A 14854-nucleotide genomic window follows, 5' to 3' on the forward strand; every position below is an offset into this window, starting at 1 on the left:
CTTGGTGTGCGGGAGGGGGAGCGGAACGCCTATCGGTGGGGGCGGAGACAGCGACATAGCTCTAAGGACTAACGGTGACGCCTGAAGAGTTGCCAAAACGGCCCACAACTTGATCCACCAAGACGGAGAGAGCAGCATCCAATTGTTGAGGAATAGCTGGTGCCCCCGTGAGAAGTTGCGCCACCCCTCGGTTAAGGGTCTCCAGCAAGTCGCGAAATTCCGCCACGCCCAAGTATGTGGTGTTATCCCCCTGGGGCTGGGAGGAGGGCGGCTGTTGCGAATTCTCCGAGGAAGTAATGCGAGCCGGCGTAATTTGGGGAGGTGACGTCCGTTGCTGGACAAGCTGGGGTCCGGGAGCTCGAGACCTGGTCCGACGGGAGACCTGAGCATAGCTCCGTGATTTGGCCAACTCGCGGGCCTCCGGAAACGGAAGGTGCTCCGTGCGCTGTAAGGTGACCACCGTTTTCTCCAAACGTAACTTCGGGCAGCGACCATCCTTGCAGTTGTGGGCACTCTTGCAGTTAACGCATTTTGGTGGATTCGTACACGGGGTCGTTTTGTCATAAACATGGTCCTGGCCACATTGCGCACAGATTTCGAATTGCACCGAGGCTTTACACTCCCGGGCAAAATGGCTGAAACGGCGACACCTGTAACATTGGCTAGGACCCGCATCATAATCGAACAGCCGGTAAGAGGCGCTGTAGAACATAACTCGGTGGGGGGCCTGTCCCTATCTAGTTTCCCACTGTCCCTATCTAGTGGTGAGATGGGGTCACTGGAGCCTGTGGGGGGCTCCATACCCGGCTCTCAAGGTCATGTGATCGGGGCGCTGGGTCACTGGAACCTCATGGGTGTTCCACACTCGTCATTCTGTGACCTACTAAGGAGGGTAGTTTGCAGTGGAAGAGGAAGCCACTCTAGTCCTCAGCTGTGCGAGGGTGGGTCTCGGGCAGCCCATGGTGTCGCCTTTTGTTGGGCCGTGATGAGGGCGTTTGTTTGCTATATGTGAGGCGGTCAAAATGGCTGTCTCACTGGCCGAACGTTGTTTCGCAAAGCGCACTTTTGTCCAGGGCTGGTTGTTTAAGGTGGCCGCTGTAGTGCTTAAGGCGGAGCAGCGGGGTACAAATACATATACTTATGTCCAGGAAATCTCAAAACAAACGCCAAGCTACGGCCCCCCAAGCGACGGATACTGGAGATCGCCACACCAGTGTCACGTAAAACCTCCAAAATGTCATCCCGTGTAATATCTTGCGGTACTCCGATAATCTTCTTGAACACCGTTGACGTAGCGGAGTTACCCGTCACCACCGTGTAGGTGACGTCACCGAGAGCGGGAGTCTGCAGGATATTTTGTCGTTGCTCCTCCGTGGCAGCGGAGACGATTAATTCACCGCTTTTCAGTGCTTTCGCTTCCACCCCCCTCCCGAAAGTGGACTCTACCAAACGATGCAACGCCTTCGTCCCAAGTTCGTGGAATTTTTTTGATCCCACAGCGGGGCGCAATTTGAACGGGAAGTCCTTCGTCCGAAGTGGGGGGATAGTCGCTCCCTCCTGCCGTTCGTGTGTGCGCGCCTTTTTTCTGCCTCTCTCTCTACCGTCGTAAAGCCCAATTCTGGGAAATCCTCCTCGCCCGAGCTCATCAACATGGCCGACCCCTCGTCCACACGCGGCCCGGCCACTTCGAAGGACTTGGCGGTAGCCAACTTAAACAAAAACGGCAATGCAAAAGGGAAGGAAAGGGGAGGGAGACAGAAAACCAAAGGGACAAGGAACAAAAAAAAACTGGGGCTAAATAAACAAAAGAACCGAAAAACAAAACTTACAAAACGGAGAGCGAAAAACTGCGACCAACTCGCAACGAAGCAGCGCCGCTTTTTTTCCACGGGGTTATTTTCACGTGGATCTTTGGCCACAGTGTAGCGCTACATGCCTACCTGGTTTTGGCGGGAAAAATCCTGCATATTAAGAGCTACCCAGCGGGCCGGCACGTGTTTTGACAGTCTATTCCGATTTTCGAAGCAATACCCGAGCGACATTCGGTCTTATTCTCAATTCAAGTTAAGTGTAAATCGTAATTATTATAAATAAAACCTGTGCAATTGATTATAAACAAGTATTCTTTACTAAATACAAACCCCTACCACCCACGTGCACTTGCATAGGCTTCGTGCATAGTTTAAATTTTGGTCATAAATATCGCCGCCTACCGTCGTTTTAAATTGAATATATGAAAGTTGTCTGCTCGTTTAAAATTATCTCTGATTATAAGGAGAGTATCTAATGTAATAAAAAAATGACTTGATATCCTCCCTCCCCTCCCTAGCGACTAAAAATACGGACAAAAAATTTGTTGTGTTAGAGAAATTTTGGTTTAAGCAAAATAGACATTTAAAAATATCTCAACAACAGTTCCACAATTGTTACTATAATACCAGCTAAAACAATAGAAAAAATATATGAATACTGCAGGCCCGCCGTAAAACTGTTGTAATAGCTAGCTATAATAATTATCAGTTATGTGAACGATCTAGATCAGCGGTTCCCAATTTTATTTTTCTATGGAACCCTAAATTATCCACCTAATTCTGGTGGAACCCCAACTAATTTTTTTACTTATCTTAAAAGACTCTTGACACAAACAAAGATGGCCGCGCTGCGAATTCTCGGAACCCCTGTGATCCTTCCACGGAACCCTAGGGTTCCGCGGAACACCTTTTGGGAACCGCTGATCTAGATAGATGACGCCACAAGTGGAAGGGATTTCCTCTGTCTCATAGAATGAGCTTGGCTATGACAAGGAAGACAAATTATGATAATATTTATGTAACTAATGAGTTATATATGATATAGACAATAAAAACTAAGAATTTCAATAGCTTGAATTTATTTATAAATTTATTTACATAAAATTACCGGTATAAGTGGCGTTTTAGTTTAGTAAATAACTAGTTAAATTTGTTGAACTGGGTCGGAAGCCACAAAAACTTGTGCTATGTCATCATAATCGTAGGTTCTCTGAAGAAATGAATCTTTCAATCTTAATCCCGATATGCTCTGTCAAATAAAAAAAGGAACATCTTAAGAGAAAATTAAATAATTTAAAAAAACCAACGAACAAAAATACTACAATTTTTCCACCCATAACGAAATGAAGTTAGATGTGTACAACTTGCCAAAAATACGGAAGGTCATACATATTATGCTGCCCCTCATTTTCAATCGTGCCTAATACCATAAGTGTATAGTATTTTAACATAAATGTGACACTTCCTATTCTTCACATGCATAAGTTTTAATGAGCTATTCACAAGACAGACTACATTACGGGCTTCGTCACCGTTTTGCGTCCGCTTGCTCCCGCGTCACACGTAGCCTTTGACAGCGTCTCGCTAGGGGGAGATTTTTTTCTTGTGATGACGTCACTTCATTACTAGCTTTCAGTAAAATATTCCCCAAAGTGATTAACTTATGGAACAATATTATAGACTTATGCTAATACTAATTACATAGCTATTTGGTTTACCTCTGGCAGTGTTTTATCCTCGGTCTATCAAGGTTCAAACTGATGCTATATTATATTATAAGTGATAAATTTTGCAAATATGCTAGAATATTTTGGTAATACACCAGAAAACTATTTTTCATCCAGAATTTGAGCTTCTTAGCGTATACATGGATTAAGGTTACAATATTTGCTCCAGCCGTACCCTTGTGGGCAGAATTGAGAGTGTGCGCATATTTTTGTTTTTGTTGAGCTCGCGCGAAAACGCACGAGACCCTCTACACGGAAATATTCGGAAGCGCGCGCTCCAAAAAAAATATCACTTTTTATACATGTATGTGTATATATTATTTTATAGAAGGAGCTATTTCAAATGTTGTATTAAAACAAACCGTTGGAAAAATATTAAACTCGCTAAAAGCCGCCGCGAGATGGCGACGTGTTCGGATTTGTATCGGTTAAGGGGGTAAAATTGAGTGGGCGGCAAAAATATCTGGTAGCCTCGTTCGAAACAAACCTCTTCAACTCGTAGTATAATAAAATGTATTAGTGAGAACTATCCCTGTAAGGTATTTAGTCCATGGTGTGTACCAGAATACATGATAATATTTGCATTATAAATGAAAAGAATTGTTAATATATGAGAATACTCAGTAATCCATGAAAATATGTGCTAATTACTCTATCTCATCAAGAACAAAATTACAAAATATATTGGTGTAATACACGGGAACTTTTAGTAATACAGATTACATGGAAATGTGGTATTCTTATAAATTTACCGGAACACTAGTAGTTAGCCTTTGGCATATTCTTTTGTTATTCCAGCCCTATTTCTGGAGTTTAAGCGGAAAACCAGTAAAATTCGATATCTAAAATCAATCTTTCACAATTTTGCCAAACACTACAATAAAGTAAAAATCTGATGTACAATTAATTATAAATTATACAAAAAGAATACAATGCAGGTAATTATATTACAACTAGTCTATGAGCTACATTTACCTGAAGTCCTGGTCGAATAGGAGTTGCTTTAAGTGATATCTCTAATGAGCATTGCGGATCAAGTTTTCCCAGTTGACGTCCAGAAACTCCTTCCCACAAAAGTGAGCAGCCAGTTTGTTGACTGTCGAATGATAATACAAGTTGCATACTTCTTTCACTTAAAAAGATAAATGATCCAGTCATTACATCAATTGATTACAGTATAAAGATCTAACATTTTCAATATATTAAAGTTGAATGTAAATATCACATTGATCGTATATAACAATATACTCTATTAATTAATTTAATAATTTAAAAAGGCAATTTTGTAAATTAAGTTAAATTATTAAAAATGTATTTTTCGTTCTTACCATGAATTTAAAATGCACACATTTAGACTAAAAGGTTTTTCAAGGATGACCAAACTTGGAATTTCTTCAACAGTTAATCGTACATCACCATAACCAGGAGACTGAAATATAAAAGAAATATTATAAATATGACAAATTAAAATCAAACATCTCTTTTAAAAATCAAAAGTAAAATAAACCAAAATGTTAAGCAAAACGAGATAACTTCAACTATGATGTAAATATTAAACCCCTAAATATGAACTCTACCATTACCGTGTAGTCGCCTCTTAAAAATCAGATGGCTGAGCCTAATTATGCACCACAATTATTGTCCTTCACAGCTCACATTAATGACAAATATGACTTGTATAAAGTGAAGAGATTATTCCTCAGTTCTTTTTGCAATATAAATACATAAATTAACGATTAAGTAGACAAAAACTGGGTATATACTGGGTGTTTTTTTAGTTGAGACAAGTAATTTAAAAAAAAACTACTTAACAATGAAAATTTCAAATTTATACATCGGGGGACATTGATAGGTGAGATTTCAAGGTTTTAGAAAAATTACTTTTTCACCACTAGGTGCTAGATCAATTTTGTCAATTGAGAATTTGTAGAGCATTATCTGAAACCTACGAATACCTTTGGTTCAAGGGAAAAGACCTTATTTTCACAGAAATAGGAGACTTGAAAAATTGACAAGTTGGACGAGCCAAAATAAACTTGTTTGATCCTGAAAAGCGATAGTCGCGCACTTAATTATGAAAGCATACCTTACTCATCTAAAATGACAATTATTATTTTTGTTGCGAATGTTTTTTAGCCTTTAAAAAATTTGGAAAATGTTAGAAATAGTTTTATACTTTGCATAGGAAAATACTTATGTCTATTCCTGTGTAGAAATTCCCTTTGATCCATCATCTACTAAAAATATATTTTGTTTAACTTTCGTTTTTGAGCTGTTCAAATGTGTTTAGGACTGTACTAAAATCATAGTTAGTTTAATATGTACACATATGTACATCTGCAAGCCAGAAGGCGAGTAGAGAGAGAGAAAGAATAAACTAGATAGCTGTTTACAAGTGCATAGTCTGCTACAGTTCAGGAATAGTTCAGTTCAAACAAATGATGCAGTATGTAACCGTTAAGGTTCATCTTTACCTACTTAATTTTTTGTTTACTTTTGATCGTACTTTTCCCCCGCACTCTGACTGCTCATTTAGACGTCCTGGAGGAATACAATCTATCTGGTCTTGACCATATTGTTGGTTGTATATATTGTATTAATTTCGCTAATTGTGAAAGTTATACTTGATCATTCCTAACGTTCAAGATACCAAAAGTATTATAATGCTAAGATCTAATACCTAACAAATCATCCCCCGCCAACTACAGATAATGAAAATTAACTTTAACTTAGAAACTTAACTAACTTTTGAATACTACATACGAATTAAATTAGTTTATACAGATAATAGAATTCGATTTACCCTCACTATGAAATATAAAATTAAGTGTTCCTATGATAAATTATAATTATATAGCCTGTCCTATACTATGTCTTTAGTGTTAGGTTGACTTATAGAATGGGCAATGTATTCTAAGTATTGGCGCCTGACGGAGGAGATGTATTTACATTATGTCTTTAAATATCAACGGATGTCTAAATAATAAGCAGTTTTATAAATAAATTAACATTGCCAGAGATGAGAGAGCCATTTTATTTGCATGAAGAGATCAGGCTTATCAAACTTGTGGAGGAGAAACCACACCACTACAAATGTTTTCTAAGAAGAACAGTGTTGCCTGGTCTAGCAGGCCAACTTCTCGGGTGTTAAACTGCAGGCTACAACTTTGACGTCAAGAATCCCCTTTCCCAGGGCGGACGCAAGCTTAAACAGTGTCACTTCCCCGGACCTTCGGCATTGCTCTCTCATCTCTGGCGCCATCTCTCTGGAGTGACATGAAACTAAAATAAAAAATAATAATGTAGGTGTAGGAGTGTGCAGGCGTGTCCTAGTTGTAGAAACCAATAAGCTTAGGGTAAGTAGGGTTTAGATGTTAAGACATCCGTTGCATAACTCCCCCCCTTTAAAAAAAGACAAAAAAGTCTTGTCCAGCGGGTAGTTTCAATCCAGGCATTAGTACAGTATTTCCCATGGTGGAGTAAATTAAAGCAATCGAGAGTTGAGCCTTGAAAGCGATTATAATGTTCGTTTAGATATGCTTGGGCATTGGACCCGAGAGCGTAGTTTTTTTTTTCTATACGGTGGAGGGGCGTGATAGTAAATGTCCAACTCAGGGCCATCAGTCCATTACGGAGTTGCGATACACTATTTCACGTAAAAAACCTTGTTCAAAAGGCAAAATGGTTTTCTCCGTCAGTTTTGGAAACCTTTGCAAGAAGAGGTTTCTTGTATCCGCTGTAGGACCAACGAGCAATGGTTCTGAGGAGAGAATAACGTTAGAGGCACGGAAACCTGGTAATAATGGAAGCGTGGCCTCTATATTTAACTGTTCTTCTTCTTGGGTTTGAGCGCCTATATTTTCCCAAGGTCGGTGTCACTATTAGAAGAGCTTGTTCTAGAAAGATGGTCATTAATGGGATAGTAGGTTTCATCCTGATCACTGAGAAGGGATTCATCGCTAGTAATTGTAGAAGGGGGTAGTTCCCCGGTGGTATGGTATAATTTGCTCACGAAGTCCTGTTCCAATATCTTCGACTTCATAGACTAAGTCATGGGCTAATTGCCGAATTCCCTTGAATGGTCCCAACCATTGGGGTGCTAGCTTTGCAGAATGAATGGATGTCTGCTTCGGAGAGCGGATGATTTTCCCTCCATACTAACATCCCTGGTTCTAGTAGTATGTCTTCTCTATGCAGATTGTAATATTTGCGCTTCTTTTTCTGATTATGAGTAATCAGTCTTAAGGGGCGAGGAACCTTTGTTGCGTTTCTTCGGTGGCTTCTTCTATATTGAACCTTTCAACTGTGTCCTGATAGGATTCCCAGGGTTTACGAGCTTCACGTCCGTGATTTAGATAGAAAGGTGTTCAACCAGTAGTATCATGAGGGCTATTATTGTGCACATGCTGTAGGAGCGATGGTCATTTCCCACGTGCATGGATAATAGTTTGCCTATTTCCTTATTAACCCCTTCTGTAGGATTAGATTGTGGGTGATAAAGAGAGGTGTATTTGGTACGAATGTTGAAAAATAAGCAACATTCTTTCCGTTGTCGGAAAGAATAGCTTTGGGAGCCCCCCATTGTATAATTAATTATTGAAGAATCTGACATATCGTAAGAGCGGTTTTCTCTGGTAGGGTTTCACTTCGATGTAGCAAGTTAATCCGTCCACAAATACTATTACATTTATTTTTTCGATAACTATTCAGTAAAGGTCCCATCAAGTCTACACTAAATAAATTCCATGGTTCATACACTGTGGTAGAGATCATAAAACCCGGGGATTTACGGTTTTCGCCATTATATTGCCGGCATATGACATGTTCTAACGAACAGGGCAATGTCCTACTTCATTGTGGGCAATTAAAACGCTTCCGACACTGTTATATCTCCCTCGATGTCCATAGACTAAATGATAATGATATAATTCTAGGGCCTTTTGCTTTTAGGTAAATAGATTTTAAGAGGCTGTCCTCGATAGGCCTCACTATATAATACATCATTTATAATTTCATATACTACATGTATATGCCTAGACTGGGCTAATTCTACCTCTTGTATATAATGTAGAGTTCCCTACATCAGTTTGTTGTTCTCTGTGAATTTCCCTAATCGTTAAGGTATCTATTAAGAGTGGAGGCGGTGTAGGAAGTAAGCTGGAGTTTATAGGTATATCCCGTGATAGCAGATCAGCCACCACATTTTCAGAACCCTTCTTATATCTGATGGTAAAATCCAAGGTCTGGAGATACATTCTCCAGCAAACAATTCTGGTGGTCGGTTCTTTATGGTTAAACAGCCACTAAAGGGCGTTTTGGTCAGATATGACCATGAAAGGCCTGGTTCAATCCTCCAGATGCATGCGCTATGGGACACTCATGATCTCCATCTTTCTGCGATAACATCACTAGCATCAGTCGTTACTAAGATAGGTTTAGTGTCATCAAAATGAGCCATATAGGTGTATGATTGACATCTACAATGGCCTGTTTCAGGTCATTGAAGCTATCTCACATTCAGAAGACTACGCCCACTTTAAACTTTTATGTTTAAATCTATATTAAGTGGCAGCTAACGACTAGGGTTTTATTTGGGTCAATATGGATACTTTCAGCATCTATAATATGAAGAAACAATTTTTCATATTTAATACTAGGCCTGCTTTTATAAGTTGCGTAAATACATACTCTAAAGCCCTTAAATGTTCTTCCCATGTTTTCGATAGTACCAGGTCATCTAAATAAACAGCAATGTTAAATGAAGCCTTTTCTCAAAATATAGGGTCCATTATTTTCCTGCTTTGACTCTCAGGATCCATTGGTATTTGGAAATAGCCTGATTTCAAGTCTAGGGTAGTTATTCAGGGTGGATTAGGTATTTGTGGACAATAACTTCTATATTACTCCACTGAAAATAGTTTTTCCCTACTATCTGGCTAAGTTATTAAAATGAAATGTCAAATTAAGGGGTCGTCCATACATCAATTGTTTTGTAACTGCGAAACGGTGGCCTAAATCGAAACAATACCATAAATTTCGTCGTAAAATTATCTGTAGATCCCGTGGATGCTCGCTCCTACCACCATTTTGGGAACACCCTGTAGGTATGTAATGCAATAGATGGCTGTAATAGAGATAATTGCTGTTGTATTGAATAAGGGTGCAGAACTGCATACTCATTGAAAAAAAAAATTATTGTTTCGGTGTGATACGCTTAAAGTAATTGTTCAAAATGGAACACGTCTATGTGTACACACATTTCTAATCTGTACTTGAGGTTCTCGCGAACATTGGCCAAAGTGTCAGCTGTGATTGCAGCAAACGCCCGTCGTATCCTACGTTTTAATTCTTCTAAGGAAGGTGGCTAGTACCTTTGCTTTTTAGTTTTCCGCAATCTTAGGAAAATTAGGCTTAATATATGTCCTGGTTTACCACAATGGTGGCACTTCAAGTTAAAGTGGCGATCAGGTGTTTTACAGTGTGTCAGAATTTATAGCCCGGTGTACCTAGTAACAGAGACCATACCACCGGAGGCCTATCATCATAGTGCCCTGATGGTCGCACCTTTGACGCAAGCCACTCAACACAGCAGAGGGTGCAGCAATGGGTGGACAAATCCCCACTTCGCACACAGCAGTGGGATTAAGAGTGGATGCTGTAGCAACTTCAGCCAACACCCTACCTACGTAGGTAAAGAGTCAAACCCTTTGGAGAGAGCTCCGAAAGGGGAACGACGAGCACACAGCAGTTCAAGTAACCCGGCACAGCCAGCACCGGAGATCCCGGTGTGACTCCAGAAGGCCGGGAAACAGGACCGCCGTGCCCTCATACGGAGGCCCGCCGCCCCACAGCAGGCTACCCAATCCGCCGAGGCGGCCAGTTTGCACGGACCCTCTCCGTTAGCCTGAGCCGAAGCTCAGTATCCAGCCCAAACCTGACCATAGGACACTTTGATCAGAGCTAACATCTCCCAGTGTGCACACTAACCCATTTAGGGCCTCTAGTGTTTTATAGTAGCGTTTATATGTTGACGATGTTTAGGCCTATTCCCTGGTGCGGGTGGTGTAGCTAATTTTACTCGTCTCTCTACCCGTTCTGCAACTCTTAATAATTCGCATATAGTAGAGAAGTCTTGAGTGAAATGAACACTGAGCGAGGACGGCATATTTTCTACTAAAAAATTAACAAATTTGTGTTATGGAATAGGATCCCTTAAAGTTAAATTAAGCCTTTGCAGCTTATTAATATAAGTTACTACTGGTTCATTATTCATTTGCTTAGTTTTTAAAATCTCTATCTCAAGTTCTTGCTCCTCTATGAGAGGTAAAAAGGTTTCTCATAACTTTCTCTTCAGCCTATCTATGCTATTAATATATTGGCATTGGTCTTGCCGATACCAATCGACGGCTTCATTAAGCAGCTTCGTAGACGGTGGTGTAAATCCCTCTAGGTTAACTCTTGGATCATGGTCTTCCTTTTCCGTTTCAGCACGGACTTGAGTGGTAGTAGGTGAAGCCCAGTTGATGTTGTTCCAGCTGGAATCAGTAGGTGGGATCCCACGACGCGTTTCATGTCATATAGTCGCACTTTCCTCAGCAGCAGACTGAATACCAGCAGTAGATGAATGAAAGGTAGTAGTAGGTTCAGGGTGTGGTTCGTCCTCATATCCTCCGATGGCACCAGACAACAGGGAATCTCTTTAAAGATACCCCTGTCCAGGCCCGTTTCTGCCCGAAGCCCAGCTTCCTTGATGGCCTTGACTGACTTACCATCCATCTGGAAAATCCAGCGGATGGCAGTTGGTTCTTCAAACTTCGTGACGATTTGCCAACATTGCGAGTTGAGCGCACTGTTGAAGGTACGTAACCTTTTTAGAAGGATTTTAGCGTCCTTCGTGTAAACGTCCTTGGTGCGGAAGGCAACCTTGAACGGCTTTGGTAGGTCGCTGGCCTTCATTACTGAAAGCCACGGGCCCCCAAGAACCTGTTAGTTCTGGTCGAAAGCACTCCTCAGCGAGTCCGCTGTAAGTTCATCCTTACAGAGGTAGAGAGCGGCCCCACCATTCAGCTCGAAGTTCCAGAAACGTGATAGAGGGTCACCCGAAGGTATCCAGTCTATACGCTCCAGAACACCACGCTGGATTTTGCCCATCTCTTCTACCGAGATTACATTCACTGGAAAGATATCTTTGACAATGGCCATCTTTACTGAGTGTAAGACCTAGCTAAAGGTCTGGTCCTGGGCCTTAGACCTCTTAGAGGCCTGGGACTGAAAATCTGTGCAGTCATGTTCTATGGATCTTTTGTTTGAAGATTGAAAGACGTATTTCCAGTCTTTTCCACATCTAGTAGCAAAATTCAATAAAAAATAATACAAGCAGTATATTCTTCTATTCTATTCACTCTTCTTCTGGCTTTTCTTCATCTCCTATTTGCAATGACCAAATTAGAAACTTAATAGATATATCACAGATTAATTTAGCCTGAAAAGAGTTTTTTCTGTTTTTTTTCCTCGATTTGTTCCATTTATTGCTGTTTTGGGTGAAGTGAACTACAGCGGCCTCATTGAATTTTATATTAATTTTGGTTGCGCCTGATAGACCTTGTCACGTAGATGCCGAGGCAATTTTTTATTTTGGCCGCAAATGAGTATTTAATTATTTAATGTAATTTTAAAAATTTCACATTTTTGGGCATTTTCACGTGTTTCGTTGTACTTATTTCCGTCGTGTGTTCGCCGACACCACAGTTTCGGTGTCCTAATAATTTCCACGTGATATTCCCGATATTCCCGTACTTTATAAAATCAATTACAGTTTTGTTCATTTTCTAGGTGTTTTGTATTTTTGGGCCACTAAGTGATATTCCCGTACTTTATAAAATCAATTACAGGTTTTGTTCATTTTCTAGGTGTTTTGTATTTTTGGGCCACAAACGCTTATTTCAGGTTAATATTAAAAGTATATACTTAATGCGTAAGGCTTGGTACTGTCCTCTAGGTCGCGTTATAGATGGCCCATCGCTTTTTTTAGTATGGGGTTGGGGAGGCGCCGCGCGCCCCCAGAGCTTGAGCGAAGTGAGTGCGCGGCGCCGTCAGGCGCCAATACGAGGAATCTCAAAGTGCGTCAGGAATTACTATTTAAGTTGATACGATTTCACTAATTACGATGCCACTAGGCACGATTACAGAAGGCCCACCGTCAATGTTCGGAATGGGGCTGGGGCGCGTCAGAAAAGTTGTGTCGATGGATAGAAAAACGTTAGTAATCCCCTAAATTGACTTTTTTTTTAAATCAAGTTACTTAATAAAATTATCATTTGCGGCCCAAAAACATAACTTCGTAATCTACGCGTCAAGCGCTACTTTATCCGACAAAAAAAAACGGTAATCCCCTAAAATTACTACTTTTTTAAAATTAAGTTAATTAAAAAAATTATCATTTGCGGCCCAAAAAATAGTTTCGTAATCTACGCGTCAAGTGCTACATTCTCCGCCAAAAAAAAGCCAAATTACATGAGGCCGCTGTAGTTCAATTTTGCCCCAGTTTTTACCAGTTTTTCTTACATTTCCCGGCAAAAACTTGTTTCTGCCAATCCTGGCAAGGGTATCCATGCCCTTCCACTCTCCCTACATACCTCTAGGGATATTGCCACGGTCAAACTAACCACTCTCCCTTAGAAGACTTATTATGGCCAAACTAATGGTTTCAGAATAACACTTGTGCAAATCTGTATATCTTACAAATCTTTCTACGACGCCTTTTTCTTTTCTAGTATACCTTATACAATCACTTAATAGTTCCACCCCAAATTGTCTCTAGTTTTATCTGCAATTACTGAATAAAACCCACCAGATTCATTGACCTCTTGTACATATCATTTCATACCAGTTCATTTTGAATTTTGTCATGAATATATTTGGCATTGTTGGGCATGCTATCGCACTTGGCTTTCAAATCAGGACATTTTCTTTTTAGTAGATCTAAAATTTCAGCGAAGATCCCCCTATTTTCATTTTCTATCCATCTATGACCCCTACCCTAAGCGCTAGGTCGTGTTGAGCGCAGAGAATTATGATTTCCACGTGTGCAGATAACACATCTCTATTTCTAATTATATCAAGCCTATGATGGTCATTGACCTGAGACGCAATTGAACCACGCGATTTAGTAGATTCTAAATAATCTTAAGTATTTGTTATGGGATTGTTGGTAAAAAGATTTACGTGAATTAATATGCTCTTCAAATGTTTTCGCCATATTTTTCCGATACAAAAACCCATTAACAAAACCCGTTTTTCTACTACTCAAAAAATGGCGGCAACAAAAACAATAAACTCTATCCTTTACTACGGAGTATTCGACCATTTTATATTTCTCATACCAAGAAGATTTGAAACCTCAGTTTTTACCACCAATTTAAGTTTTAGGTAAGGAAGTGATTTTAGGCTGAACGGGCAGACAATCCTTACTCACACTAACAATTTCCTTAGCAGGACTAACGTTTGCCTTAGTAGGACTAAGTTTTCCACTATTTCAACTTCACTCACAAGGAGACTACCAGAGGTGTAACACACCGATTTTGTTCAAACTCGGGGGTTAAGTAGGCCTTATTGAATCATGAAAATTCCCAAAAGGAAAAGTTTCAACGGGCATTAGTTTTGCCATGGCAACCGAAAATGTTTTTGACAACACAAAATTGAAAATTCCCCCCCCCCTCTTGGAAAATTTGATCAATTTAATTTTTTTTCGTCAATTTTGATAAATTTTTTCTAGTTTTTGCATTTTCAATGTTTTTTAATTTTTTTGGAAACATTTCCAATGTTTTTTGCCGCTCATTGCTCAACTATTTTACTCTTTATTCAGTAAAATTTGCTTATAATTTATCGGTTTGATTTGTTTTGTCGCTAAAAAATTAAAAACGTAAAAACCACTGACCAGATAAACCAAGATTAGAACTCAATGAAGATTTTCATGAATTGAGACTATTAGCCTTAAAAAGGCTGTTTTGTTTTGGTAATTTTCACTTAACTGAAACTTTATTTTACTTTTAAGTAAAATTATTTAGCTATTGGTTATTTATTTATGTTTTAGGCAAGCGCATTAAGGCCTGTTGAAACCACGAGGAGGTACAAGTCCGCTCTTCTCGCAAAAAAATCAAAACAAAATAGACTATATCCGAAAATTAATTGACACAGATATCTGTACGTATAGCTCGTTCTAACGCTCAATACTAAATTCAATGAAAATATTAAAATATTTGACTGTTGACACTTAGCGGCCAATGTTTAAGATTCTTATCTCAAAGAGTCAAATTA

General features: G+C 39.8%; 1 protein-coding gene across 1 annotated transcript in view; it reads right to left on the reverse strand.

Moving 5' to 3' along the window:
* Positions 1–2886: 2886 nt before the first annotated feature.
* Positions 2887–14854, reverse strand: part of LOC149943205 (trafficking protein particle complex subunit 13) — a 44789-nt gene continuing 32821 nt past the window's right edge. The window contains exons 9-11 of the mRNA XM_090177212.1: positions 4867–4967; positions 4514–4670; positions 2887–3060 (exon numbers count right to left, since the gene is read on the reverse strand). Of these exons, the coding sequence (XP_090033338.1) occupies positions 2956–3060; positions 4514–4670; positions 4867–4967 (363 nt within the window). The 3' untranslated portion in view covers positions 2887–2955. The remainder of the gene's footprint in view (positions 3061–4513; positions 4671–4866; positions 4968–14854) is intronic.

Source organism: Leiobunum rupestre, chromosome 6, assembly GCF_980474605.1.
Source record: "Leiobunum rupestre chromosome 6, qqLeiRupe1.1.hap1, whole genome shotgun sequence".
Lineage (NCBI taxonomy): Eukaryota > Metazoa > Arthropoda > Arachnida > Opiliones > Sclerosomatidae > Leiobunum > Leiobunum rupestre.